A 23,504-nucleotide genomic window follows, 5' to 3' on the forward strand; every position below is an offset into this window, starting at 1 on the left:
ATGATGGGTCACATATACATGTCAAGGAGTTTGCATTCTATAGCTACAGACATCCATTCCCTCCTTGCTTTGGGGGAGTTACTTTACCCAATATGCAGTCTTAGTGGCATTCTTAATTTAGACACCTTCTGCTGACCCAGCCAATGGATGAGCGATTGACTCAAGCTATGCCCATCAGATGATCTACCAAAAGTGAGAGGGAAAGTAGTGGGATGGAGAACTGAGAGTGTTTAGCCATCCCCACTAGAGAGGATGCATGCATAAAAGATTACAAGAGTGGATGGAAAGCACAACCAAGAATAGAGGTTATGTGTGATGTTTTCTTTTACAAATTCAGTACCTAAAATCTCATGCCTTCATTATCACATCTCACAAGTGGATATAAATACTGCATTTTAGTCCCTGGAAAGATGTAGTCTATAGTTATTGTGATATTGTCTAACCAAATTTTAAATACTTAGTATTTCAAATCAGCACTGTTTTGGAAAATCCAGACCATGCAGACATCATTTCTCTATGACTACTTGGATGGGGTGTTAAACCAAAAAACCCTATCCAATTTTACTCCTTTCTCTTCACATCTCCAAGTCTATTAACTTCTTCATCTCTAATCTGTATCCTGGGGAAAGAATAGGGCCCTGGCTCTGTCCTTGACAGTGTGGATCCCTGTGGCTTGCTAAGCCTCCATCTGTTCATCAGTGAGGACATGACCTAGATGACCTCTAAGGCCCAACTGGGTCTAATATGACACTTTCTTGCTCACACTTCTTCTAATAAAATCTTTAACCTTAATGACTGATTTAAGTTACTCTTGTCCAACAGCCTCTTCTACAAACCCATTTCTTTAGGGTCTTACATGAATTAGTCCTTGAACAAATGGCTCTAATGATCCAAAAGTTTCCTAATAATTAACAAGAACTTCTTTAGAGAATACCTATGAAGCCAGAATATCCTTTAGCTTAACATGCAACTAGACTGCCCTCTCTGGAGGACTCACTGGATAGAGTATCTGCTTTAGCTAGAACACGAGAATGAGGGCTGACTCTCATCACTGCCAGGAGGCCTGGTCAGCTACCTCCTGTTGGCTCTCATATGGCCCCTGGAGCTGGATGATGGTAGCATACAGACGGATCATCCCAGACATGCGTTTCAGAAATCCGCTGTGCTGTTCCACCTTGGAATCCTCCACTTGGTAGCCAAGCATCCTATGTCAGAAGAAAAATCTCAATGTGATAAGGCTGAAGTGAGGGTGACAATCTATTTTCATGGCTAAAATAACACTACATTAGTATTACATTTAGCTAGATATTACATTTGTAGAATACTTAATTTACAAAGTACTCATCTCCATGATTGAATCTGTGCATTATATAAGCCCTCTGAGGCAACTCACAGGAGGTAATGCATATTGTTGCCCCCATATACAAATAAGGAAAATGATGGTCAAAGGGGTTAAATGATTTACCCATTTTGCAAATCTATTAAATGACAAAGCAGGTACCCCCTGGATTCTAGATCCAGTATTCTTTGCATTAAACTATCTTGATTATTGTACCTAAATCCACAAATTCCAAAAGTCACCCAGTTTGCATGAAAGACATTGTGTTTTCTGATAGTGCATTCAAGGGGCATTAAGAGGAGCTGAAAACGGGGGTGAAACGAATCCCAATTCTATTTCTCTTTCACTCATCACCCTCATAGCCAGTGAGGAGAAACAACTCTATCTCTGATAGTCTTCCAAAGCCATGCCCTCCTTGAAGGCTGGGTAGAAAGGAACCGAGTAAGGGCAATTCTTGTGCAGATGAGCCAGAATGAGGGCCCCCACTCTGGGGAAGAGTTCCCAGATCCCGGACACCACCACTGTGATGGGAAACGCAGCCTCATGGTGCGAGGCCACTTCCTCAGCTCCTTGTTTCTGGGGACAGAGAGACAGGGCAATCTTAATACTCAAGAGAGGCTTAAACATTGTGTACCAACCCCTTCTTCCGTACCTCTGGCAATAAGGTTTCTCACCACAAATTTCTCTGCCAGTTTGTACTGGACAAAGTCCAGGCCCTGTGGGTGAAGTGCGACAGACCCGGAGCGTCCACCAGACTGAACAGATTTTCCAGAGAGTAGGTCGTGGATCTTGTCAAAGACCTCCTTCAGCTTTGAGCCTGGATATGACAGAGATAGTTTAGTGAGAAGACACAACTGCAGATCATTTCTCATCACTGTAATAACAAGGCCTCTATACAACTCCAGCTATTAAGTGCTATAGAAGTTCAGAGCCTGAAGTCAAGAGACTGGTACGGATAAATATTTGACAATCAAATGCACATTGTCTGAGGTGCAGAAGTACATATGACATGGTACCATCTCAAAAGAATTCCTTACTTGGGAATGAACTAATTCTGAAATTGACACATCAAACAGAGAGACAAACAGTACGGAAAAGGTGTGAACTGTAACAGACCCTATGGGCTGTGGTTGGTATCTCCAAAACAAAGATATCATCTCCAGGAAAAAACCATCTAAAGGATCTCCCCAACACATAATGATGCCCCACCCCCACTGCCCCAGGACCTGCTCTCCTTCATCCTCAGAGACAGAAGAGTGGGCTACACTAGCCGTTTGGATTACAGGTCCTGCGTGCCCCATCCCCAGCACTGGCTACAGTTAGAGGAGGAGTGGGCAAGCTGAACCAGCCACCGGACAGTCAACTCCTTGCAGTGCTGGCCTACAGCACACACCTGTGAACAGTGGGCCCAGCACCTGCCATGTGGACCAAAAATAAGAACAAAGATATACAGAGTGAAGACAAGATGGAAGAGAGAAAGGCACGAAAGTTTCTGCTTCTGGAGAACAGTCACATAGCTCCATTCCTGCCATTACGTTCTGGGAAAAAAACCCTTTACCTTAAGAACAAATGCCTTTTTTTTTTTTGATTAAGCAGCTCTAAATTAGTTTCCATTATTTGCAATGAAAATTTACATGAATGAATACAGCATCACTAGTTTAGAAATACCAGATCAATTCCTAATTACTTGGAGAAATGTTATAAAAATCTCAGAAATATCCTTCCCAAACCACCAATTCAATTCCATTAAAAAAAAAAAAAAAGCCAAAGTAGTTTACTAGTTACTTCCAGACCCTTTCTCCATGCTTCTCCTGTTAGGAAAGCCAGCTCCCCACCCGATGGCTGACACAGCCTCCCACGTCCCATATACCACGCCAGCACCAAAGATACTTAATTCTGCTTGAATCTAACAACTCGTGGACATCCACCTCTACAGAGACAGGAATTGGGTGCTCTCTCAGTGACCTGACATTTACCGAGCACTGACGCTAGTACACGTCTGTGTCTGGCTGCAGGACAAGGGCTTCCAGAAGTGACAGACAAAGGGACAGAGTCAGGAGACACACAGAAAAGTGAAGAACAGCAAAACTAGAGCCTAGTCAGACGGGGAGAGTGAGTGAAACAGAGGAGGCAGTCAAGCGGACTTCCAGGTTTTCAGCTCAGTGACTAGCTGGGAATGGTGCTGGTCACTTAGCACGAGCAGGAGGAAAGCAGGCGTGGGAAGATGACGAGTTCAGACTGGAACACGCTGAACCCCAGGCATGTGGGAGCCGCTCACTAACACCCAGGAGAGACGCTGCTCGACAGTTGAAGCTAGGGAACCTGGAGCTCAGTGGGAAGGAACAAACCAGACTGCGGAGTCACCGGCATTGGAGGTCACCTTGGAAGCCACGGTGTGTGCAGAATGAGAAGCACTGAGGGGTGAGGTGGGTTCCTAAGAAACACCTACAGTTAGAGGGAGCAGAAGCCCACACAGGAGGAAGAGGGGTTGGAGGAGAACCTGGAAGAGAATACTGTCACAGAAGCCCACAAAATAGAGGTCACAAGGAAGGGAATCCTTCCTTGGCACCAAGCACATAATCCCTGGCACCAAGCACACCCATGAGGAAGACTAGAAAATACTTACATATAGAATCAAAGGGAACATTTTAGGATGTGAGGCACTTAAGTATGTTTAAAGGGAAAGGAGCCCACAGAAGGGAACAATTTGCAGCAAACAGGAGAGAAAGGCAAGAAATGACGAGGTGAAGTCTTGAAGGAGGTGGGAAGGCATGGGAACAAGCGAAGGGAGAAGGACCCGTGGGCCAGAAGGACACCTGTTCTTTGAACCAGGATGCTAAGGGGGAAATACAGCTGTGGACAGGTGGGAGGGGCAAACACCTCCGGCTCTCAGGGCTGACTGCGGTCACCCAGGGGGCCTGAGGATGAGCTGAGGAGGGCAATGCAGGCGAGGAACGGCCATCTAGTCAGCATCTCCCCTGTGGCTACCACAAGAAAAGGCACTTCACATTCCTGAAAGCTATACGTTCTTATTTATTTATACCCTGCCCTGCTCCAGAGAGAATTTCAGGCAGCAAAGTGATACTGAGTTCTGTTGTGGCAGGTATCGTGCAACTACAAACAAGGCATTGGGACGCCAACACGTTCGGGGAGCAGCAGCATTTATTAGTGCCGGCCCTGGCTCAGCAGATTCCTATCCACAGGCTGAGCCCCGAGCACAGCAGGGCCATGCGTTTTATACATTCACCAGAAGGTTGGGGAGGGGTATCAGCACCCAGGAACCATTGCAGTGGGAGCTATACAGGTGTACCTAGGATGCTAGTTATATTTTAATCTATCTCTGTAAAGGTTACCCAGATACTGTATTATAAATGAATGGGCTTCCACGACTCTGATTAACAAGCTGTTCCATATCACTGAGTCCCACAATATGAACACATTGTGACATCGCTTCAATCTCAAGCACCCAAGCACCTTGGGATTCCTCTACTTCTTGAAGCCTCAACAGAAACTTTGTCTCCCTGGCTTCCTACCACATTGTGACATAGCCTCTCAAGAGCAGAAGCTGTGACTCTCCTATACTTTTTAGGTAATAAGTTAATCAGGGGCACCGGGAGCCATGCTAAGTCAGAGCAGCCTTCCAGCTGTACACACACCCTGGCCACCTGGCTGCAGTCGGTAATCCGGAGGCTTCTGTGAAATGGAACCTGTTTCTATAGAAGAGGAAGAAGGGTCTTTTCTGTCTGGTTTTTACTCTAAATCTCAGTCTCTGGGGAGAAACGGACTTGTTTTAAAGTATTTAGGCAGGCTTCAAGTTTGGAAAGATGATAAAACAGGACAAAAGCAAAGAATAGGTCACATCCTACGTTCCCTTAGAAATGTTTTCAGCAGTAACTTTCAACTCCAGCTAAGAGCCTTGCTAAATAATTTACTACTAATACACAGCTTATTTTTAAAAAACGAGTCAACAAACACATAACAATTACCTTCTGTGTGTTGAAGAGGAAATAAAGCAGAGTAAAACAGGACGCACAGAACTGACATGTGCCTGATTCAACTATGAACGCTTGTTTGAACATACTCTGTTTATAGAAACCTTACAGATAAATAGATTCAGAATCTTAAAAAACAATAAAATGAAGTGAAGGGCCATGCTCTTAACCCTTCTGACTAACCTGATAGGGTGGAGATTTGACTCACTGGGATGGTGGCAGCCTTCTGGAGGTCCATCTTTATCTTTCTGACCTGCCCGAAGAAAACAGTGAGAAGGCAGAGAGTTTTGAAGAGCTGAGTAGATGCTGTTAGGGTCAGGGAACATGAGGGACTAGAGACCTTCCTGGGGGACACAGCATGAGAAGGCCCAGAGAACTCCTTATTTACACTGCTGCCTACCTGACTGTCTTTGCTGCTGGTCAGTCCCTCAAAGGCCAACACACACTGACTGGCAACATCCTGTAGCTGCTGGTACCACTGCATTGTGCTGTCTTGTGCCTTGAACTGTAGTTCTGAGGGGTAACAGAGAGGGCTTTCTTAATAGCCAGCATTTGCTGATGAGCCAGGCACTATTCTCATCTCCTTACATATGCTATGAACTGCTTTCAGCATCATAATAATCCTGTGAAGGAGACACTAATTATCTTCATTTTATAGATTAGGCAATAGCACAGAAAGGTTAAGTAATTTCCAAAGTCACATTGCTAGGAAGCAGAAAAACTAGATTGCCACCAATCTGGCTCCAAAACCAGCATTATTCTCAACTGGTATGCTATACTTATTCCCTGATGTAGTAAATAAACACATATCTTGTTCACACACGTTTATCTAAAATACTCAGTGGCAGAAATGCTTGGAATAATACATCTACTAGGATTACACAGAATTTCAATTCTCATGGCACAGGCTGCAATCTGAGGTGAGGCTCCACAGCAACCAAACTGACTGCAATTCAGTAAAAGCACATTATGTAAAAGTTCTAGAAAACCGTCCTTTGGCCTAACACAATATGTAAAGCACATTCTTTTTTCTTTTCACACTCAAGAGTTAAAGAGTTCTCGCCACACCAAAACTCACCTTCATTCTGTTTCCTTCCTAGGCCCTGGCTGGGAGCCAGGGACTCTGTGTGGACCTCAGGCCCCTGCTTCCCCTGGGACTCCTGCTGCTTTACCGGGGCCTCCTCCGCCTCCTGCCTCCTCTTGTCCTCACAGGCCCTGGTGATCTCCTGCTCCGAGTTCATAAGGAGGTCCCGCATTTCCTGCAGAGCCCTCTCGGCCACAGCCTGGTCCTCTGCTGTGGGAAGGCCGTTCTGTCAGGGTGACAGAGACAGACCTTAGTGATTATTGCCTAGGCACCTGGGAATGGAATCATACCTCACGCAAATCAATATGCTTCCAGAATTGGGACTTTTGTGCCAATAGAGTACCCACATTCAATGTGTTCAGACCTACTGTTTTTTTTTTTTTTTTTTTAGATAATTATTTTTTAATGAAGGATAGTTGACGCACAGTATTACATTACATTAGTTTCAAGTGTACAACACAGTGATAAAACATTTATATACATAATTCTAGGTTCCAGCTATCACCCTACCAAGCTGTTACAATATCTTGACTATATTCCTTATGCTATACATTACATCCCGGTTACTTATTTATTTTACCATTGGAAGTCTGTCCTTTTTTTTTTTTTTTTTTTTTTTTTTTTTTGTGAGGGCATCTCTCATATTTACTGATCAAATGGTTGTTAACGACAATAAAATTCTGTATAAGGGAGTCAATGCTCAATGCATAATCATTAATCCACCCCAAGCCTAATTTTCGTCAATCTCCAATCTTCTGAGGCATAACAAACAAGTTCTTACATGGAGAACAAATTCTTACATAATGAATAAGTTACATAGTGAACAGTACAAGGGCAGTCATCACAGAAACTTCTGGTTTTGTTCATGCATTATGAACTATAAACAGTCAGTTCAAATATGAATACTCATTTGGTTTTTATACTTGATTTATATGTGGATACCACATTTCTCTCTTTATTATTATTATTTTTAATAAAATGCTGAAGTGGTAGGTAGATACAAGATAAAGGTAGAAAACATAGTTTAGTGTTGTAAGAGAGCAAATGTAGATGATCAGGTGTGTGCCTGTAGACTATGTGTTAATCCAAGCTAGACCAGGGCAATAAAACATCCACATATGCAGAAGATTTCTCTCAGAACAGGGGGGGTGAGGTTCTAAGCCTCACCTCTGTTGATCCCCAATTTCTCACCTGATGGCCCCCCTGCGACTGTGCCTGTCTTAGGTTGTTCCTCCCTTGAGGAATCTTACCCGTTTCTGGCTAACCAGTCATCTTCCGGGGCCATACAGGGAAATGTAAAGTTGGTAAGTGAGAGAGAAGCCTTATTGTTTGAAATGGTTAGCTTTTTATTTCTTTGCATATTTATGCCCTGTAGCTTCTATGCCCAGCATTTGTCTTGAGGTATCTTTACCACTTGGAAGAATTATGATACTCAGTAAATTTGATATGAGGCACGAATTCTATTTAAGGGTTGTAATTAGGAAGGAAGAAGAAAAGCTATAGAAGTAGCAGGCGGAAGAAAACACGGGAAGATTGATTATTTCTTTGACATATCTTCTTGTAGAGAAACTTCAGCATGTATAGGTTTTGAGCTACTACTTAAATCGCACACACACATTAACATAATAGGAGTATAGTTACATAACCAAAGCATACCTGTAATTACCAGCCATCTCCAGTGAAACCAAGAAAACCAGTTAGGCACCTTAGGCATTTGTGTAAACTTATCTATGATATGGTGGATATTGTCCAACTGAACTTGAACAGTCTGAGAGAAATCAGACAAATTAAAACAACCCATTCCTGGGGAATGTTCACATCCCTTATGTTCTTTTAACAGTAAATAGTTTGTAGTTGTAAGATTTTGGAGCGCTACAATTTGCACTTCTCCTAATTCTTGGTTGAGTTCCAACAGTATAGATCCAGTCAAATTTGTTGTTTTAGTGTATGCACAGGCCAGCTTAGATATCTCCTTCATTCCCATGGCAAGTCCAGGAGCTGGTGGGATGAGTGCAACTACAGCTGTAGCAGTGTGTGGATCTTTGTTGGGGTTTTTTGATGATCATCTTCTGGCATGAGTCTTCCAGAGAGTGCTGATGTTGGAAGTTCTCTTTCATATCGTATCTTAGTTCATTTTCGGGGTAGCCCAATTAGGCTTTGATCTTCTGTATAAACGCAAACAGACCCTTTGCCTACACTTTTATATGCCCTTTATACCCTTGTGTGGAACTCATTGGAGGTTACCACACGGGAACTGCCCTTTTTGTTTTGTTTTGTTTTGTTTGTTTTCTTTTTGGTATCACTAATCTACACTTACATGACGAATATTATGTTTACTAGGCTCTCCCCTATACCAGGTCTCCCCCATAAACCCTTTTACAGTCACTGTCCATCAGCATAGCAAAATGTTGTAGAATCACTACTTGCCTTCTCTGTGTTGTACAGCCCTCCCTTTTCTCCTACCCCTCATGCATGTTAATCTTAATACTCCCCCACTTCTCCCCCCCCTCATCCCTCCCCACCCACCCATCCTCCCCAGCCCCTTTCCCTTTGGTACCTGTTAGTCCATTTTGAGTTCTGTGATTCTGCTGCTGTTTTGTTCCTTCAGTTTTTCCTTTGTTCTTATATTCCACAGATAAGTGAAATCATTTGGTGTTTCTCTTTCTCCGCTTGGCTTGTTTCACTGAGCATAATACCCTCCAGCTCCATCCATGTTGCTGCAAATGATTGGATTTGCCCTTTTCTTATGGCTGAATAGTATTCCATTGTGTATATGTACCACATCTTCTTTATCCATTCATCTATCGATGGACATTTAGGTTGCTTCCAATTCTTGGCTATTGTAAATAGTGCTGCGATAAACATAGGGGTGCACTGATCTTTCTCATACTTGATTGCTGCATTCTTAGGGTAAATTCCTAGGAGTGCAATTCCTGGGTCAAATGGTAGGTCTATTTTGACCATTTTGATGTACCTCCATACTGCTTTCCACAATGGTTGAACTAACTTACATTCCCACCAGCAGTGTAGGAGGGTTCCCCTTTCTCCACAGCCTCGCCAACATTTGTTGTTGTTTGTCTTTTGAATGGCAGCCATCCTTACTGGTGTGAGGTGATACCTCATTGTAGTTTTAATTTGCATTTCTCTGATAATTAGCGATGTGGAGCATCTTTTCATGTGTCTGTTGGCCATCTGTATTTCTTTTTTGGAGAACTGTCTGTTCAGTTCCTCTGCCCATTTTTTAATTGGGTTATTTGTTTTTTGTTTGTTGAGGCGTGTGAGCTCTTTATATATTCTGGACGTCAAGCCTTTATCGGATGTGTCATTTTCAAATATATTCTCCCACACTGTAGGGATCCTTCTTGTTCTATTGATGGTGTCTTTTGCTGTACAGAAGCTTTTCAGCTTAATATAGTCCCACTTACTCATTTTTGCTGTTGTTTTCCTTGCCCGGGGAGATATGTTCAAGAAGAGGTCACTCATGTTTATGTCTAAGAGGTTTTTGCCTATGTTTTCTTCCAAGAGTTTAATGGTTTCCTGGCTTACATTCAGGTCTTTGATCCATTTTGAGTTTACTTTTGTATATGGGGTTAGACAATGGTCCAGTTTCATTCTCCTACATGTAGCTGTCCAGTTTTGCCAGCACCACCTGTTGAAGAGACTGTCATTTCCCCATTGTATGTCCATGGCTCCTTTATCAAATATTAATTGACCATATATGTCTGGGTTAATGTCTGGATTCTCTAGTCTGTTCCATTGCAGACCTACTGTTTTATGTTGTCTTATAGGTAACACTGATTTACCATCATATCCACAGTATCTGTCATATGCTGTCACATATCCACATATGCTGTCACCAATAATAGCTGGAATAGTTCTTTAAAAGCTTTGGACAACACTCCAGATAAAAATGATACTGTGTATTCCATATGCTAATGGTGATTTTGAACTTACTTTAACATTTACTAGGCAATTATATTTCTGCTCTTATAAGCTGCTTGTTCTGTCCTTTGCTCATTTTTCCATTAGTGGGATGGAGGTAGGTAGAAAGAGCGTGATGTACTTATCTTTTTTTCCTCATAAATCACAAGAACTCTTTGTATCACAGATGTTGAATATAGCTCTGCTGCATATGCCACAAATACATTTCCTAACTTATAAAATGTGTCTTTAACGTTTATGTGCTTACAGTTATTGATCCTTTCCATTTACATTGGCTTTTATTGCTATGCTTACACAGGGTTTCCATGCCTTAATTCAAATACTCACCTGAATTTTTTCCCACTGAACATAATTTTTTCTTCTTGTTTCTCTACAATATTACATTTAAACACCCCAGAAATATGGAGTAAGATGAAAGAATGGTACAAATTTAATATTTGCTTTTATGGTTCTAAATAATCGCTCTTTCCCCACTGATTTGAAATGATACCTTTGTAATATATTAATTACCTATAAAAAATGTGTGTCTTTCTGGGGCTTGCTATTCTGTTCCACTAGTCTTGCGGTCTGTACGCAGGCAAGAAGAAACTGCTTTAACTATGGTGTTAGAAAATGTTTTTTTATTTGATTGCAAGTCCCCCATCAGTAGATTTCTTTTTGAAACAGTCTACATATTTTTTATTAGAATTTCACTAGATTTATTGATTTGGGCAAATTTGGTAACTTACTTTAAGGAGGCCTCAGGAACATGGTAAATTCTTCTGTTCATTCAAGCCTCATTTTATAAATTCAACTAAGTTCCATACTTTTCTCCATGTAAATCGCATCTATTTCATGCTAGTTTATTTCCAGGTATTTGTATTTCATCATTATTTTTTAACTTTTTTTTTTGACAGTATTTTTAACTTGGCTACATTACTAAAATCTCATTTTAAAAAAACCTCATAGTTTCCAGTTTTCTTACTCTTAGCTTTTGAGGTAGACACGCTGTCACCAAATCACATTTCTTCATTTAAATATTTATGCTTTGTTATAATTATTTTGTATTGGCTAAAACTTTAAAAACAACATTGAAGAAAGGTAATAATGTGCTATATTATTTGTCTCCCACTTTTAACAGCATTATCTGAAATGTAGTCATAGATGGATACATAGTCTTGATCATGTTAACAAGAAACATGTTTTTATTCTGTTTTCTGTGTAAGTTTTTTTAATTAGGAAAGGACATCAAATTTTAACATACACATTCACAATATCAGATGAGATAAACGTATGATGTGCTTCATTAACCTATTAATGAAATGAATTTCACGAACAGATTTCATAACAACTGAATCAGCTTCATGTTATTCTTTGACTAGCACCTGTGGTTATAATGCATTATTCTTTTGTGCCTCTGATAAATTTTATTTACTTATCTTTTATTTAGAACTTTTGCTCATAAATGAGATTGCGTAAATCAGAATGAAATGCACATTTTTGTGTGTGTGCTGTTGTGTTAGAATTTGACTATCAGGATTATAAAATGAATTGAGACATTCTACATTATTTTCTATGTTCTGTCCCATAAACACATTTCATGGTTTTGTCCAGTAAATCAATGACACCTCTCATTTTAAACCAACTTGTCCAAGGTAGTAGAACAAGAAAATTCTATAGGAAATTCATGTTAAGTTTTCCCTTTTTCATACTAAAATATATTATACAGCTATATCTAAAAGAGGGTGATTCTGGTATAAGAATAAAAACCCATATCAAGAAAACAGAAAAGATTATTGCAAAAGAGCTCCCAGGGTAGTATTTAGTTTGGTAAAAGAGATTTACAAATCAGGATGGAAAAGTGGTGATAAAACAGTATGAATATTTTTAAATTAAGATCTTTATCTCCCACCAATCATCAAACAAATTGCAGATGGATTAAATGAGGAAAAAACCCCAGAATTTCTTTACATCAAAAACGGCATATAAACTATGGTTGTACTACATACATCCTCACAATAGAGTTCTATGCAGTTATGTAAAGAAATGAGGGAAACTCTACATGTTGCTAAGCAGTTATCTCCAGGATAAATTATGTGTAAAAAAGCAAAGTCTTCTGAATACATCTCCTCAGGCAAGGGAAACAAAATAAATAATGAACAAGTAGGACTATATCACACTAAAAAGCTTCTGTACAGCAAAGGACACCATCAGTAGAACAAGAATGCTTTCTACAGTATGGGAGAATATATTCATAAATGACATATCTGATAAGGGTTTAACATCTAAAATATAGAAAGAACTCACATGCCTCAACACCCAAAAAACAACCTGATTAAAAAATGGGCAGAGGATATGCACACACACTTCTCAAAAGAAGAAATTCAGATGGCCAACAAGCACATGAAAAGATGCTCCACATCGCTACTCATCAGGGAAATAAATGCAAATTAAAACTGCAATGAGATATCACCTCACACCAGTTAAGATGGCCAACATCCAAAAGACAAGAAACAATAAATGCTGGCAAGGATGCAGAGAAAGGTTAACCCTCCTACACTGTTAGTGGGAATGTAAATTAGTTCAACAACTATGGAAAGCAATTATTGAGGTTCCTCAAAAAACTAAAAATAGAAATAACATTTGATCCAGAGATTCCACTCCTAGGAATTTACCCAAAGAAAACAAGATACCAGATTCAAAAAGACATATACACCCCTATGTTTATTACAGCACTATTTACAATAGGTATGGAAGCAACCTGAGTGTCCATCAATAGATGAATGGATAAAGAAGATGTGGTATATATACACAATGGGATATTATTCATCCATAAGAAGAAAACAAATCCTAGCATTCGCAACAACATGGGTTGAACTAGAGGGTATTATTCTCAGTGAAATAAGCCAGGCGGAGAAAGACAAGTGCCAAATGACTTCACTCATTTGTGGAGTATGAAGAACAAAGCAAAACTGAAGGAACAAAACAGTAGCAGACTCACAGACTCCAAGAAAGCACTAGTGGTTACCAAAGGGGAGGGGTTGGGGAGGGTGGGTGGGGAGGGAGAAGGGTGTTAAGGGACACTATAATCCATAATCACAATATAGGTAGGTCTCAGGGAAGGCAGTACAGCACAGAGAAGATAAGTAATGACTTTATAGAGTCTTACTACACTGATAGACAGTGACTGCAACGGGGGGTTGGGGTGTGAGGACTTGATAATATGGTTGAATGTTGAAACTACAGTGTTATTCATGTGATACCTTCATAAGATTGTATATCAATGACACTTAAATTAAAAAAAATAGGGGCAGGGGTGGCAGCCTGAAAACACTGGGCCACACCCCTCAAACAACCCCTAAATCGAAAAAAAAAAAAAAAAGCAAAGTCTAGAATAGCACATCCAGTAAGCTATCTTTTATCTGGGAAGAAGACATATATAAAGCAAACCAAAAGGCTGAATGCTGTGTGAATGTTAATTTTCTAACCAATTCTTAAAACATTTTGAAACAATTACAGAAATTTGAACAATGACTTGGTATCTGGTCATATTAAGGAAACTTTTTACTTTTTTGATGTAAGATTAGTATTTGGTTACGTTAACAGAGTTTTATCTTTTAGAGGTACATACAAGGGTCATACTTTTAGAGGTACAAACCCCTTTTAGAGGTACATACCAAAGTATTTCCCAGATAAACCAACATGTTTCTGTGTTTGCCATCTGGGGGAGGGGCACGGATGGAAGAACAGATGAAACAAGACTGCCCCATGTTGAGTCTTGCTGAAGCTGGGGAATGGGTGCATGAGGCCCCCTGGGCTGTCCTACTTCTGTACAGGTTTGAAATTTTACAAAAAGAAAGGTAAGCAAAAGCCATGGAGAGAATTCAAAGGGAACAACAGGCTATAAAAATAAATTTCTTCCTCAGATATGATAAATGCTTAAAGTTCTTAATAATTTATAGGTCATATAAGTTGGTTTTTTAAATCATGAACTCTGGTAGACATATGAACTAAGGGTGAGAACATATACAATTTATACAAGTGTGAATTGGTATAACTTTTGGATGTGAATCAAGAACCTTAAAATTCTTTGACTAATTCACTTCTAGGAATTTATCTCAAATAATCAGAAATATGGATAAGACATATAAGCTGCTGTGTTATGCATGGTAGTGAGAATAAAGAAACTTAACTATTCAACAGGCAGTATTTTTTTCAATAAATTTTAGTATGGCATATGTTGGAAGTCTCCAATTTCATCTGTTTATCAAATATTTATTTCATATCTACTATGTGTCAAGGCAATACCTGCATTTCTTAACAGCACCTTAAAAACATCAAAATACTTTTAACGATTACAGTAGTTATGTGCTCAAAGAAAAGCAATATGCATTTCTGTAAAGTTTCCATTTTTACCATAAGCACAGCAGGTAAATATTACCGAATGAATTAAAGTATTTTGCAATCAGAAGAAACATGTACTTTTTAAGTTACAATATGAAACTCTACCTAGATGAGTCCAGTTTTGGGTGGGGAATCTCACACACACTGTCAGGGAAGAAACAGAAAATGCAACAGTGGCTAACTCTAGCTTAGGAGATGACAAGTGATGTTTACCATTCTCTACAATAAGCAGGCACTAGTTTTGAATCAGAAAACAATTTTGTTTTTAAGGTTCTCCATGTCAAAGACAGAAGACAGAGTCCCTCTGAAGCCCCCTCACCTCACAATTGGCCCAGATGTTTCCCGAGATGAGGCCACACAGCCGGTTGCCTCGGGTGTGGAAGGCAGAAAGGTCACCCTTCAGGTCTCTGTGCTGTTGCTCCGAGGCGCCCAGCTGCTGGATGAGGTGCAGCATCTCCTCCTGCAGGGCATAGAGTCTCCGCAGGCGGATCTGGCCTTCTTCCTTCTGCAGCCGCTCCTGTTCCACTCGCCTCAGGCGCTGTTGCTCTGCCTCCCACAGCTTCTGGTTGAGAATCTGTAGAAAGGGTTGTCAGGTAACCTCTCTCCGAGGGGCTCCTGGGCCTTCTCTCTCTACATTCTTCAAGTCCTGTGTGGCCCCAGAGCACAAAGAGGACAGCCTAAGGCCAGGCATACAGAGGCATATGGGCCAGGTCCTGCATGACTGCCAGAATATGACTCTGCAGGCAGTGCACAGCCAGATGCTGAACCACCCACACGGACTGCCCAGGCTCTGACCTCTGCTCTGTGACGATGCTCAGCTTTTAGCTTCTCGTGGCGGGCCAGGACTTCTCTGGAGCTGAGGGGAAAATGGCAGGAAGAAGAGCTGGGGATGCTTCCTGTGGTCGTTTGACCTCTCCTAACAGCCTCCCTCTCAGTCAGATGTTGGTCCTCTTCCCAAGGTTGCTCAGTTTTCTACATTAAAAGCTTCTCTGTTATTTTGATACTTTAAGGATTCAAAATAAGTTGGACTCTTTTTCCCTTTGGGTTTTGGGCTGGGAAAGAGTTCCAGTTGAGTACACTGACATTCCTGGTCATACCCCCCCAGGGCAACCCACCTCTTCTCCATCATTTCCCGTAGATCCTGGAGTTCTTTACGACGCTTCAGTTCCCTCCGCTCATCATACTGCTTCAGTTGTTCAGAAGCCATGTCAGCGAAGGCTCGCACCGTCTTCTCCATCAACTCCTGCCGGCGCCTCAGCCTCTCCTGGAGAGAAGCAGCACCGCTCTCTGGAGCACCTTTACCGCCTCCCTCACCCCCTGGAATGCCCTCCCATCAGACCAACAACGCCAAGGCTACTCCAGGGCATGGAATCATCTGCTGCCTTCTCAGAAACTTTGCTCAAGTCAGCTCACCCCTTTGGGCTTAAACTCAGCTGTTTGGTAAAATCCTCCAATTTGCCCTATCCCCTTTATGTCACACCAGTATAAGCTGGAAATGGGTGGGAATTCACCAAAATAGTACCAAATAGCCCCGAGTGTTGAAGCCTCCATCCTCTGTGATCTTATGACGGTTTTAGGGTATTCTACAGAAATCGTTGCTCTGACTCCACCAACACGCTATGCACATTCCTATCTCACTTCTTTCCTTGTCCTATTATTTTGCCTAGATTTTTTGCCAACCTCCACTTAGCTAAGTCCCTTTCCTTTATATCTGAGAGGACCACGTATTTCTATTATTATTCATGAGGGTTCCCATATGGTTTTTAGGGGTGATGTGACATCTTAACTGTCAAAATCTGAAGCATATACATATACTTTGACTCTAGCTCCCCTTTAGGCATTTATCCAAAGGAAATAGTTGCATACGTGTGCAAAGATTTATGAGCAAGGTCGTTCACTGCAGCCCTGTTGATAATGGCAATAAATTTTAAACAAATTAAATGGGGATTGGTTAAATATATTACAGTGTGTCATAATGGAGAATACTCTGCAGCCTTTCAAGAGGATAAAATACCACATACACTGTCATGGAGATATGTCAAAATACATTATGTTACTCTATTTTAAAACTTTTTTTAAAGCTTCCAGTGCAAGAAGGCAAATTAAACAAAGCATATATATCTTCTCCTCGGAGCCTCTGTTTAAATAAGAGTTGAGAAGAAGAAAAAAAAAAAAAAAAGACAACATCAGAGAGCGCACAAGGGAGATCGTCAGCAGGGAAAAACTGTCAACGTTCTCTAGAAGAGAGGAGTCCATGGAGGAGTACGGACTGACAGGGCGGAGCAGAGAAAGCCTGAGGAGACACACACTCAGACTACACCTCTCAGGTAGAGGCCAGTGTACCAGCAGAATCTTCTCCCTTAACTATTTGTTTTGCTCTGCCCAGAAAACTTTTCCCCCTTCTTCTGTTAAGTATCCAGTTGTGCCCAGGTCATGTGGATGGAGCAACCCCAACCCACATCCCCAATTCTCCTGCACTCCTAGCCTCAGGGGTAATCATACAACCAGCCTACGATCAAAGAACTCTGTCACCCTGTATCTGCTTCAGGAATGAGGCATATGACCCAAGCTGGGGCAGAGTCCACCTCTCTTTTTCTGATGGAGCTTCTGAGAGGGCTTTCTCTTCATCTGGGGATGTTAACCTAGGAAGATGTGTGTCGAGAGCTACCAACAGCCATCTTGCCATATGGAGTCTACATGAAAAATAAACCAGGAAGAGTGAGGCAGAATCGAGAGACAGAGAGGCAAAGGCCTGTGTCTGGGTCACTGGATCATGCCAGAAATGATGTAAACCAGAAATAAGCAGAAAACAGATTGCCTAACTGATTCTAAATGCACTCCTAGACTGCCTACTTAGAAATTAATTAATAATCAATTATTTAATTAATTCCTTTCTCTCTCCCTTGTTTTGCTCAAGCTGGTTTAAATTGGTTTTCTGTTTCTTAAACACCACTCCTAAATGATACAATAATCCATTATAGAAAGCCCTCCAAAACTTCATTTAACCTCAAGAATGACTGAATTTTATACCTGGAGAGGATCTCAGCAATTCCGTCCAGCACCAGATAGGAAGGACACCACCAATAACAATTTAACTCTTTTTAAGTAGGAGAAACAAAGTTGGGGACTAAAGAGCCGGAAGAGGGTAAAAATTCATGCAGAGTGAATGCTAGATAAATTCAAGAGCTGGTATAAATTTTACACTAAACCTTCCAGCAGCCAACACAAAAAGGGAGACCTTATGAGTTAAACAGATGCAATGCTCATGAGAAAAAATCCAACTGCTCATAAAATTAATTAGTATTCTTGGTGTTAAGAACAGAGGGGAATTTCTCTCTCTGGGTCTCCATAAAAAGAACACTGGGTGTCGTAGTAAACACTGTCCCTACAAACAGCTACAAGAAGCAGCAGTCATTATTTTTCTCCAGGTAAATTCAATTGTTGTAGGAAGTATTAAACACTTCAGCTTTAGACAGCCACCATTGTCTTTTGTCTTAAGCTCATTAAAACCCTTCCCTTGGTTCCTTTTGGTGCTGAGGAGGCTGGTGGGAAGGCAGGGCTTGTGACAGGAGATGTGGGAACAAATGAAGGCTGGTCTAGGTCTGAAGTAGATCTAGAGGATGTTGAAGTTTTTGAGGGAAGTGGGCTCTCTTGCTGATGGGCTAAGACATGATCTATCACCCATCCACAGTAAGAAGATAGCTTGGGAGGAGGCATACTTTCTTCTAAAATATCCTAGAGAGAAGAGGGTGAAGCCCAACTTGCATGTCATCTGATCTCAGCAATCAAAGATAATTTTATCCTTAGAATCCACAAGCCTTACTGAGAATCTAAGAATGCCCAATACATACACTTATACATACCAAAGATGCAAAGTAATTGTATTAACAATCAGAGCTGAAGAGAAAGCACAGTAGTTTCTTGATAATGACCCTGACTACTTTTAGGGTATGGGACTAAATAACCCTAACTACAGAAAAAGGAACAATGTACAAAGAAGGTCATTAAAGCATATTTGAAAGCAACCTGAAACGCTGGAACAGAAATGAACACAAGAGGAATTTTGAAGTAAACTACCATATACATGATCAGTGGAATATCAGTCACTTAAAAATACTGTGAATCCTATGTAATATACTTAACGTTAAATTTTTTTCCCAGTTTGATTGAAAAACAATTCACATACATCACTGTAGAAGGTGTACAGCATGATGGCTTGATTTGCATATATAGTGAAGTGACTATCACAGTAAGTTCACCTAACAACTCTCTTCTCATAAATAGATACAATAAAAAGAATAAAAAAGGAAAAAGAACTTCTCCTTGTGAGGAGAACCCTTAGGATTTACTCTCTTAACTTTCTTTATATTGCACACAGTGTTAGCTATATTCATCATGTTGTACATTATATAACCATTCCTTATTTATTTTATAACTGGAAGTTTGTATCATTTGACCACTTTCCTCCATTTCGCTCTTCCCAAGATTCAATTCTAAGCAAAAAACCAAGGGGATAAATCAATATGGCTACAATTGCCAGAAATAAAAAATACTACTACACTAAAAAGGATAAATAAAGGAAATAAAGTTATGCTTGAGTGATGAGTGACATATTTCTCCTTAAATTTTGTTTTTAATTTTGATATGAACATGTAATTCTTTAAATGAAAATAGGCTTATTAAAAAAAAGGCATAAAAAGTGGTTACAACAGTGATTAAAACTGTATGGTAATGGCACAAGAATAGATATATAGATCAATGGAACAGAATTAGTGACCAGAAATAAACCTACACATATGTGGTCAATTAAAACATGACAAAGGGGGCAAGAATATACAATGGGGACTGGACAGTCTTTTCAATAAATGATGTTGGGAAAACTGGACAGCTACATGCAAGATCACTGTCTTATGTCATACACAAAAGTAAACTAGCAATGGATTAAAGACCTATACGTAAGACATGACATGATAAAACTCTTAGAAGAAAACACCAGCAAGAATCTTGTGAACATCAGCATGAGTAATTTTTTTTCTGGATACATCTCAGACGAGAAAAATAAAAGCAAAAATAAACAAGTGGGACTACATCAAACTGAAAACTGCCCAGCAAAGAAAACCAACAAAACAAAAAGGCAACCTACTGTATGGGAGAATATATGTGCGAGCGATATAGCCAAGAAGGGGCTAATATCCTGAATATCTGAAGAACTCATACAACTCAACACCAAAAAAACCCAAACAACCCAATTCAAAAATTGGCAGAGGACCTGAATAGACATTTTTGCAAAGAAGACATACAGGTGGCCAACAGATGCACGAAAGGATGCTCAACATCACTCATCAGCGGAGACGCAGATCAAAGTCACAATGAGGTACCAACTCATGCCAGTCAGAATGGCCACTGCCCAAAAGACATGAATGATAGTGCTGACAAGGATGCAGAGAAAAGGGAACCCTCCTACACTGTTGCTGGGAATGTAAATGGTGCAGCCACTGTGGAAAACAATATCAAAGTTCCTCAAAAAACTAAAAACAGAAATACCATATGACTCAGCAACTCCACTTCTGGGAATTAACCCAAAGACAACAAGATCACTAATTCGAAAAGATATATTACAGCTATGTTTACTGCACAATATTTACAGTAGGAAAGATACAGAAGCAACAGTTATCTACCGAGAAATGAATGGATAAAGATGATGTTGTACATATACACAATATTATTCAGCCATACAAAAGTAGGACATTCTGACATTTGTGACAACGTGGATAGACCTAAAGGGTATCATGCTAAGCAAAATAAGTCAAATGCCACATGATTTCACTTAAATGTAGAATCCAAAAAACAAAACAAACAGAAAGAAATAGACCTATAAATATTGACAACAGACTGTTGGTTACCACAGGGAGGGGTTGGGGGGATAGATGAAATAGGAAAAGGGGATAGAGAAGTACAAACCTCAAAGTATAAAATAATTTAGTCATAGGAATGGGAGCACAACATAGAGAATATAGCCAGTAATAGAGTAATATCTTGGTATAGTCATGAGGGGGAGACTACACTTACCTAATGAGCACTTAGTAATGTTTGTAATTACTGAGTCACTATGCTGTACATCTGAAATCAATATAATATTGCATATCAACTATATTTCCAATAAAAAAGTAGTTCCTTACGTAAAAAGCAATGGCTTAAATAAAGTGGGATTTATAACTATTGTCTCTAAGATGTCTGGTGTACAGCGCTTTAAACCAGAGAAACTTACACCATTTAATTGCAGTTAAAGCACACCGCACATTTTGGCTGAGAACTGTACTCAAGGTCAGGAAAATATTACCAGGAAATATGGAGAAACATTGTAACAGTGATCCAGAGTACTGAGTTTGGAATCAAACTGTCTTGGTCTGAATTACGTATCTGTATTCCATTTAGCTGCATGACAATGAGTAAGTTATCTAACCCCTCTGTGCCTGAACTTCATCACTCCTTAAATGGTATAGTAAAAAGGCTCCACCTCAGTGGATTTGGGGAGGATTAAGTTAGCAATAGACATAAAGGACCTAGAACAGTACCTGACACATAACTACTCAAAAACTGCAAACAATTATTTTACCTAGTTGTAGTCCTCAAGTACAGTCAGTTTTACCCCCAGGGGACATACAGCAATGCCTGGAAACATTTTTGGTTGTCACAAGTGGGAGGGTGCCACCAGCAGCTAGTGGAAGAGGCCAGGGATGCTGGTAAACACCGTATAAAGCACCCCTGACAACGAAGACTTACCCAACCCAGCCCACAAGGACAATAATGCGGTGCTGGTGATGTGACCTGCACCAGAGGTACACAACCCATGGACAATAAACCCAAGGAGAATAATCAGAACAGAGAGGCAAACAGGCTGTATGCACATTTTAAACAGTAATGAAGTTCATTTTAAAGACATTGTCCAAGTAATGTTGAGACAACATTTTTTTTCTCATTCCTTACACCAAAATAAATCCCAGGGCTGAAGTTTCAGATGTAAAAAGCAAAAACGCCATAACCAGAAAAAACTGACAGACTAGGGGGGAAAAAACCCAATGTATATACAGATAAGGGCTATTATTATTCCTAGTACATAAAGAACATGTAAACTTTAATATACCGAAACCTAAAAAGAAAAGTGAGCAAAAGACACAATACCAGCAATTCACAAATAAAACTGGCTCTTGAAAATATGGAAAAACATCCAATCTTATCAAAAGAGAAATGCACTGCAAAACTATCCTGAGATCTCACTTTTACCCATTAGCTAGGCATAAATAAAAATAAGAGTAACACATTCTGGTGGCAAGGCAATGGGCCAACAGGCAAGATCATGTATTGCTGACTGGAAAGCAAACTGATACATCCATTATTGGGGGAAATGTGTGTGAACCTGGCAATATATAACAGAACTAAATCTATGTTTTCCTTCTGACCTAGAAATCTCAATTCAGAGTATTCGTAAGACACACTTGCCACAAAATTGAAAATGCACATGCACAAGGTCACAAGTAATGGATTATACTGATTAAAAAAACAGGAACCCGGGAGTCCATGCTGATAGAATTAAAACTCTTCGTCAAGGTAGACTGCCAGCTAACAAGTGTAGAAGTAATGATGAATAGAAAGAAACCCTATTTGGCTACAGCAGAGAGGTGACTGATTTAGGCAGAAACCATTAATGAATGCTAAAGGTGGAAGTTTCATGGGGGAAACAATACTAGTGTAATCTTGGAATAACTCCCCACAAAATACTAATTAGTTACAAAGAGAAAACTGATGAATTAGGTAGTCATATCTGGCAGATACCAATGCAACCTGGTGATCAAGATTAGCATCTCCAGTACTGGGGATGGATTGAAGCATCTGTGATTGCTGGTGTGACTTACTGAGAACGCAGCATCATTATCTGTGGTATTCTTGCCATGAATGAATATCCGCAGTCTATACCAGATAGATCCATACTGGGATTTATCCTATAGAATGTAAGGTATCTACTCTTTAAAACTGTCAAAGACATAAAAGACAGGCAAACGCTTCCTATCTGTAGCTAAATCATTAGCAACTCCGGAACAAGAATTATGCCTTAATTGTCTCTACATCACCCTAACCCCTACTGTCTAATACTAATACAGAGCTTTGCAAATCCTAGGAACAGTGACCACGCCACCATTGAACAATTCCGGTCTGCCCAATGTCTTCTAAAAATCTGGTCTTTTCACTGGCAGCAGTTAAGTTAGGTCAAGTTTACCGTTGGCTGCTAAAAATGTGGATCGCCAAGTACAAGAGATGCACAGCAAATTAACTGACCCTGGAGCTAGAATTGGTCTGGCTGCGGGCAGTAATGAAGCCTTCAGGGAAAAAAGCACCTCTAAAGTACGGAGAGCTCCCCGGAAAGGCTCGAATAGGCAGGAGAGGGCAGAAACCGTAGAAACGGCGAGGCACACACAGGAGTCAAGAAACAAATGCAGGTTAAAAAGAACGCACCGGGTCCGGGCAGGACACGCCCAGGGCTCTGTAACAACAGGGGTACGTGGCGAGGGATCAGAAAGGCCACCGCCCCCTCCAGCGCCACCGCTCACGTCGCTCCACAGCAGCAAGTCGCAGTCGTACCAGCGGCGACCTTTGTCCGAACTGCGCAGCGCCTCTAGGGTCTCCCAACAGCGACCCTGCCACGCATGGCTAAAGCTCCTGCGCCCTCTCGCAGACGCCCTCTCGCAGACGCTGTTTAGACAACACA

At 40.6% G+C, this 23,504-nt stretch overlaps 1 protein-coding gene across 3 annotated transcripts; it reads right to left on the reverse strand.

Annotated features, from left to right (window-relative positions):
- Nucleotides 1-306: 306 nt before the first annotated feature.
- On the reverse strand, nt 307-23,504 carry LOC118918282 (mRNA export factor GLE1-like). Of its 3 annotated transcripts, none has more exons than XM_057498408.1 (9): nt 23,252-23,504; nt 15,856-16,004; nt 15,536-15,596; nt 15,060-15,314; nt 6,410-6,641; nt 5,732-5,844; nt 5,515-5,584; nt 2,014-2,156; nt 307-1,205 (listed from the first exon to the last, which is right to left on the reverse strand). In XM_057498408.1, exons 2-9 carry the CDS (start codon nt 15,975-15,977, stop codon nt 1,089-1,091), a joined length of 1,113 nt encoding a protein of 370 aa, XP_057354391.1. In that variant the 5' UTR covers nt 15,978-16,004; nt 23,252-23,504; the 3' UTR covers nt 307-1,088. The 3 variants fall into 3 exon arrangements, with proteins under 3 accessions (XP_057354391.1, XP_057354392.1, XP_057354390.1); XM_057498409.1 differs by having other exon boundaries at nt 1,992-2,156; nt 23,252-23,503; XM_057498407.1 differs by lacking the exon at nt 307-1,205 and adding an exon at nt 1,222-1,915.

This window comes from Manis pentadactyla, chromosome 3 (genome assembly GCF_030020395.1).
Source record: "Manis pentadactyla isolate mManPen7 chromosome 3, mManPen7.hap1, whole genome shotgun sequence".
In the NCBI taxonomy this organism is placed as follows: Eukaryota; Metazoa; Chordata; class Mammalia; order Pholidota; family Manidae; genus Manis; species Manis pentadactyla.